At 43.3% G+C, this 7474-nt stretch overlaps 1 protein-coding gene across 1 annotated transcript; it reads right to left on the reverse strand.

Annotated features, from left to right (window-relative positions):
• Positions 1-402: 402 nt before the first annotated feature.
• LOC127318427 (uncharacterized) lies at positions 403-2043 on the reverse strand. The gene has a single exon (XM_051348910.2). The coding sequence runs from the start codon at positions 2041-2043 to the stop codon at positions 403-405; it is 1641 nt and encodes a 546-aa protein (XP_051204870.1).
• Positions 2044-7474: the final 5431 nt, after the last annotated feature.

The raw sequence follows: 7474 nt of genomic DNA on the forward strand, positions 1-7474 counted from the left end.
TATATTGTGCATATTGCGAAACGAGGTACTTGTATGGCACTGGTTAAGTTCGCAATCACATCATATGTACTACCTTCATTCCAGGTAAGATGACTTGTAACTATTTCTAAAGTCAAACAGTCTAATGCTTGACAAAAATTATAGAATAACTATCAACATTTACAAGATCAGACATAATATGAAAGTATTTTGCATGATGTATCTAAAGATGATGATTTTGTAGCATAGACATTGATAATTTCTTCTACAAACTCAGTCAAACTTTATGTTGTTTTTTACAACAAAAAATATACGCCGCGTTTTCATTGGAACGGTTCAGTACTTCGCGACGATACTGCAACAAGAAAAGACAGTTCCATCATATCATGTCTACTTGGACAAACAAAGTTGATGCTGTCTTACTCATGTATTCTTCAGCACCTTGAGTATCTTCAATGCAACAGTTCCAAATAGCCTGCTCGGATGATTCATTCTTGTGCCCTGAGGAATTCTTCTTGCCAATGAACGTGCAGTATCATTTGTAGCCGGCATAGAAAGTTCACCAAGTGATGACTTGCTCCCAGAGTTATGGACGTGATCAGAGTTAGGCAGACACAAGGCATCGCCTTGTGCGTAGGCTGGAGCCGCCTTTTTGGGATATCGTTGTGACAACACCGATCTCCAATATGGGAAGAAGCTATTCCATGTGCATTCACGCTCCCAACGTCCACGAAGTTTACTTCTTGCAGCCTTTTTACCTGCAGGATACAGATTAGGCGTTTTCGCAGCTGCCTCAGTTGCAACCACATTCCCATGTTTTTCAGGTGCCTTACCATTAGGCATTGTACACCATCTATAAGGGAAGAGGTTTCCAATGCCCAGGCCTTCTCCACTAGGGAAAAAACCATGATCATTAAGAATTTGTGAAACACGTTCAAGGACCTTTGTATGAGGCACCTTTTGGTGAGTCCCAATGTATGAATCGAGAGCATTTCCAGCTTGGGAAATTATTTTAACAAGCAACAACGCAGATGACAGATGTTCGCACTTAGCCTCCAGATCCGGCGCCATTTCCTTTTTGCTTCGACACATCTCCAATTTAACGCTAATCATGTGTTGGCCAATGCCTGCTGTGATAATAGAAAATCCATCAAGTGTACTATTACCGTTTCTACCGCAGCGAGATCCCACGCGGATTTGTGCTTGAGCCGCGAGGAGCAAAACTGCTGTTTGCACAAGTTTACCATCCTTCATGTAGTTCAAGATCTCATCAACTAGATTATTTGTGTATTCAGCAAGCAGCCTAGTCGTATCCAAGAACATTTTCATCTCAGGCAGGCACAGAAGATGAATGATCTTGTAAATATAGTTGGCATCTTTCACTGTTGGGCAATTGTGATGCTCCTCCTGCTCAGGAAGTAGACTATCCTCCAGATACTTGTGCAGACAAGTGCCCTCAACTGCGACATGGAGTGGGAGTAGATCCTCAGCGCCATCCGTTCGTAAATTGGCTGACGCGCCATGACGGAGGAGCAATTTGATCATCTCAAGGGAGAACCTTTCCGCGGCTTCATGTAGGGGAAAGTACCCATACTGATTCATATAGTTGGGATTGGTGCGGCACCCTTCAAGCTCGGGAGCCTTAACCTCCAAGACAACTTTTGCGATTCGCAGGGCATCTTCAGCAATCATGTGGTTGAAGGCTTCTGGGGTGATGATGGAACCAGAAGTCATCCACTTCCCGCACTCGGCGGCGTACAAGCGGAGGAAGCGGGCGACGCTGTCTTTCTCCAGGATGGGCAACAAGCGGGGATATAGCACTTGGTAGAACATATAATGCACCGTCGGAGGAGTACGATCCGGGGTGATTACACTGGTTGCTCTGGAGGTCTTGAGAAAATCTCTTCTTTTGCTGCACCACTCTGCGTAGGACTTGCGAGTAGGAGAACCATGGTACATAGGATAGGGAGGATTCCATGGGTCGCAAATAACAACAGTTGGTTTGCCTTCAGCTATACCATCGTCGACATGAGAACCAGATTTCCTTGCCTCCTTTTTGTGCATTATCTCCAGTGTCGCACAGCTAGGCTGGAATTCCACTTGCACTGTTTGTTTGTCTGGCAGTGACGCGGTCAATCGGGGGCGAGGGATGGCCGGGGTCGACCCGCCAGTCGGCGGCGGGCAGGCCCGAACGGGATGCAGGAGCTGCGGGACGGGACCGGGGAAGGCCGGGGCGCGCAAGCTTTGCCGGAGCGAGGCAACGGCGTAGTCGGCCGGCCGTAGATGGGCAGCGGGGCGGAACCCTACCCTAGCTAGGGAGGACTGCGATGCGTGTCAGGAACTGGATAGGGCTGCAGGGGAGGCGAAGAGAAAGGATCGGAAATCCAATTTTGACCTAGGATGCACATGCTCGGAAAAAAACATTTTCAATATATCAATAAAATCCTGAACAAAAATTCTGCGCTTACATATCGATATTTTATATGCTTATGCCAAGTTTCACGGAATCGATATTTTTGTGCCATGCGTGGAAAAAGATAAGAATATGGCCTTGCGAAGAGCTTTTTAAGCATCAAAATTCATCTTTTTTTACACATGTCACACAAAATGTCGATTTTTTCTGAAACAACTTTTCGAGCACATAAAACATTAGAGCATCTCCACTATAATAGCGTCTCGCCCAAAAAACCGTCAATTTACTACACCGAGGCGCATTTTGGCCGCTCCAACAGACGCGCTAAAATCACGGGTGATGCAAATATCTTTCCGCACGCGCCATTTTGTACAACGCGCGCACCAAATATGCCGCATGCGATTTCAGCGCGTGTGAAAAGCCATAGCGAGCGCGCGCGGCTAACGACCCCCTAAAAATTCACCCTACTCCGCATCCCCATTTCTACCTCCCACTCCGGCGGCGCCGCCGCCCCTATTTCGCGCCGGTTCCGCACCCACCTTATTCGACGGCGTAGATCAGCGCGCACCGGTACTCCACAAGCTTTTTTGGCGGATCGGCGCTACTCCAATCGACGGGCGGCAACCGCATCATCGCCGCCCCTTCCTCGTCGGCGCTGCTCCAATCAAGCGGGCATCAACCGCGCCGCCGCTGCCCCTTGCTCGCCGGCGCTGCTCCAGTCAACCGGGCGTTCAACAGCGCCACAGCCGCGGATTCAACATGAACCGCGCGCAGGTATGTGGCGTCCGACCAAATCAATGTTCCATTGTTTGTAGAGGTGATTTCGGTGCCTAAAATTAGAATTTTTACCATTTTTAGACGAGCTCCTCGTATGATTCGTCCGATGAGGAGATAGATTTAGAAGAGGAAGAAAATATGTGGATGATTTTGGCTATGCGCGCAAAGCGGCTGAAGCATGGTGGTTCTATGTCCGGTCGTCCAAAGTCGTGGAGGGAGCGCATTGAGGGGCACAACAAGTTGATTCATAGCTATTTTGCGGATGAACCAACTTTCCCCGAGAGCTACTTTTGTCGCCGTTTTAGGATGAGAATCAACTTGTTCAAACATATTTGCAAGAAGATGACGAAGCATGATCGATTTTTCGAGCAAAGAAGGAATGCTTGCAGCGAGTTTGGGCATAGTACTTACCAAAAGGTGACCGCCGCCTTGCGTATGTTAGCATACGGAATTCCTGCCGATCTTGTTGATGACCATCTGGCAATGGGTGAGAGTCAAGCAATTGAGTGTGTCACACACTTTGCAATAGCCATTTTGGAAGTGTTCGGTGAGCACTACTTGATAGCCCCCAGTGCTGAAAATACTGCTAGGCTCTTGGCGATGAATGAAGCTAGAGGGTTTCCCGGTATGCTTGGCTCGATTGATTGCATGCACTGAAGTTGGAAAAATTATCCTGTCGCTTGGCATGTAAAATTTCAAGGCGCCAAAAAGGATACCACCATTATCCTTGAAGCCGGGGCCGATGAACAGACTTGGTTTGTTTTTTGTAATGTCGGGCTCTTGCAATGACATCAACGTCCTCCATCGCTCCCCACTTATGACAAGGATTGCCAAGCGTGAAGGTCCACCGGTGTAGTTTGAAGCAAATGGCCACACATACAACTATGGCTACTACCTTGCTGACGGCATCTATCCAAGGTGACAAACATTTATGAAGCCGGTTAAATATCCAACTGGTAAGAAAAATCTCCAGTTTCATAATGCACAAGCGGCAGCTAGGAAATATGTGGAGAGGGCATTTGAGATTTTGCAAGCCAAATTTGTTATTGTAAGGGGACCGGCTAGATTTTTGGATCAAAGTATCCTTTGGTATATGATAATGTGGTGACCCGGCATACCACTGCATGGTGTAGTATGCAAGTCTGATATAACACCAATGAAACACCGTTCCACTAGTATTATATCGCTCAGAGTGGTACAACAGAAACATATGCGGGTCCAAGGCATGTCTATAGAATTACAACATTGACTCTATTACATAAGATCAGCACAGCCTCCTACTTTACAATGAGGTAAATCTGCAAATAAACTCCAGAAGAACGACTCGTAGTCTAATTCTATCACGAACTCTATTTGTAGAGTATTTGACTAGCTATAGAGGCTAAGAATAGATTCTAGTTAAGTAGGAGCTAGGTTTAGGAAGCTAGTTCCCTTCTATGGCTAAACTAGGTTTTCTCCTTGTTGGATGTGGTATCTGACTCCTCTGACAGGGTCCTGTCTCTTGAAGTAGTTGTTGACTCCTCGGCCTTCGAGTTGCACTGTAGATCCTCCGTCGATGCCTCCATATCTAAGCAGGGGATTTAAGAGTGGGATGAGTACGAGCGTACTCAACAAGTTCATTATAGGAAAGAGGTGTTTAATGCACTAGCTACAGCATTAGACCAGAAAGTCTAATACCAATGCAGGTTTTCATAATCATTTCTTCAAAAGGTTGCTTTTATTCAGAAGAACTATGTCCGTCAGCCTTCACCGGTTTACTAGAACTTCATGGAGTTCCTTTCCGCAGCGTTCGCAGTTCCATATCCCGGAACAGGGAGTGACAGGTCACGGTTCTTTACACTCTGCAGAGGTGTGTTGCTTTACCCATAAGAGATCTTAACCTTGGTGCCAACCGAGTCTAGTTCTCGTCCACACTTCCTTTGGTGTGAGGCCCGGTATAAGGTCTAGCCAATCATGTTCCTCCGCTACCTCGAACACCCACCCGTTGTTGCATGCGCCGACCCTGGGTCCACGTCGGTCCCATTATTCCTGTAGATTTCAAGGTGGACCCCGACCACGACAACAGTGCTGGGCTCTACCATACAGTCCTACGCCGGTGGCTGCAACCCATCCTAGACCGCAATACCGTGGGGACTTAGGACTCCCCAGCCTCACCATCTTGCTCCTTCGGGCGACAAGTGTACTACGGACTATGCCGTGGGGACTTAGGACTCCCCAGCCTCACCAGCTTGCCCCCTTGGATTACAAGTGTACTACGGTAAAGCGCATCCGTTGATGAACGAGAGGTGGAAACACTTTTGACTACTCCGTCCCACTCCGGATCTTATGGTTAACACGGGTATTACGGCACAAGAATCACTGGCGACATTTGTTGTTTAATCCTAGATGGATATAAACCCTTGCAATGGAACCTCCACCATATCAACACAATCCATGGTTCCATTGCCCACCACATAGTCATATTCATAGTTATGAAAATAGTGGTTTTGGTTTTTATGCAATAGTGATAAACATAGTACTTTGCAAGTAATTTGATAGAAATACTCAAATGGCATGAGCAAGCGATGAACTTGCCTTTCTTGACTGCAAGATTATGCAGGCAAGGTCTTCGATACGCAATAACTCCAAATTCTGAAATAGCATCATCGTCCGGTAAGGACGATGTTTAAAAGATTGGCAAGGATGCTATAATGCATAGTATGAGATGCAATCGTCCCGAGCGTAACCTAATCCCGATGATTTAGGATTGATGAGTTGTAAAGATTTCTTTAGGGTGTGTTGCACTTTTAGAATGGTTCTCAAACAAGGTTATTATTAGGTTTGGTGATATTAATAGCATAAACAAGTAATATAATGTATTATAACAAGTATACACATAAAGGAATATTGATTGCATAATAAATCAAGAGTAGTTGCCCATTTTAAGTTCTACAGGACATGGTTGATGATTGTTATATTATACTTCAAAAGAATAACTTTTGAAGAACATGTTCTTTAATGAAGAACAAGTATAATAATTAGGTTTGTGGGTTCTAGGGTTTAACTATGGTTTTCATCTGGTTTCTAGGGTCAGTATTAGACTCATTTAGTTCCCCAATAGGAACTAGTTGGGTTCTTAAACAGAATTGGTCTATATGTAGCAAGTATTAGCAGGTTTATTACTATGGTTGATTATGGGTAACATATTAAAGAGTGATGGTCAAAGTGTTGCTATAAGTTAGGGTTACGATGGCTTCACATTTGCTTCACTAAGTAATGATTAATGGCTTCCAAACTAGAGGGTTTATCACTTCCTGAATAGGGTTCAGTGGAATAGGAGCATGTGATGTGTATTACTACCAATATTGGTACTATGGTTCATCATTATGGTTTTACTAGGGTTTGATGGTTGAGGTTGATCCTAATGGTGTGGTATGTAGGATTGATGATCAATGGTGCTAACATATTATCAAGCTAGGGTTTGCTCCTAAGTGACGCTAGTGGATCATATAGGTTTAATTAGAAAGCAGAGACATGAAATAATGATCACATGTGAATTGGTTTTATTTTAGTAGCTCACAAACATGGATTCATTTGTGGTTAAGTAGGGTTCTATGAGTATAGGTGAAATTCATACAATTATATGAGATAAACAACTAGGGTTTTAGAGTTGGTTCTAATATGGAATGATCCCATAAAATAATGGGACCAAAGTTCTTACTTATATAAAAACTAGGTTTCTAATTTGTGATACAATTCTTAAATAAGAATTGGTAATAGGTTTGAAATCATTAATAACTTTGCAATAGAAATAATAATGAGTTTAACATTATATTATTTTTAAAAGAATAAAATATAATAAATACTATTAGGGTTTAGGGTTTTAATTAATATTTGAAGTATTGATCAATTAGAATTTTCATATGGTTAAACATAATCAGCAAGAAATATTTGTTGTTTTATATGGCATCTTAAGGTGAAGTAATATTTAATATTTTCTTCATGTGAAGAATTGAAACAAGAATTTATCTATTTAGTTTTTTAGGTTTTAATAATTTAAGATTTAAAATTTGGTCTACTAAAATTTTAGAGGCAATTCATATTGTTGTTCTTTTAATCTTTAAGTATTTGTTTTCTATTTTATTTATTTATAAAGGTCATTTTCTGATACTTAATTCCATTTATGGTTTTTCTTTTTATCTTCTTAAATGTTTAAAAGGTTTTTCTTTTCTAAAAAAAAATTGACCCAATGATTTATTGGGTTGGCCCAATGGCCTGACCAACCAGGCCTGGCCCAAAGGCCCGAGTCGGTTGGGTCTAACCCAA

Source organism: Lolium perenne, chromosome 7, assembly GCF_019359855.2.
Source record: "Lolium perenne isolate Kyuss_39 chromosome 7, Kyuss_2.0, whole genome shotgun sequence".
In the NCBI taxonomy this organism is placed as follows: domain Eukaryota; kingdom Viridiplantae; phylum Streptophyta; class Magnoliopsida; order Poales; family Poaceae; genus Lolium; species Lolium perenne.

Coding starts and splice junctions, on each gene's coding strand:
- LOC127318427 (XM_051348910.2), bottom strand. CDS start 2,043: ATGCACAAAAAGGAGGCAAGGAAATCTGGTTCTCATGTCGACGATGGT.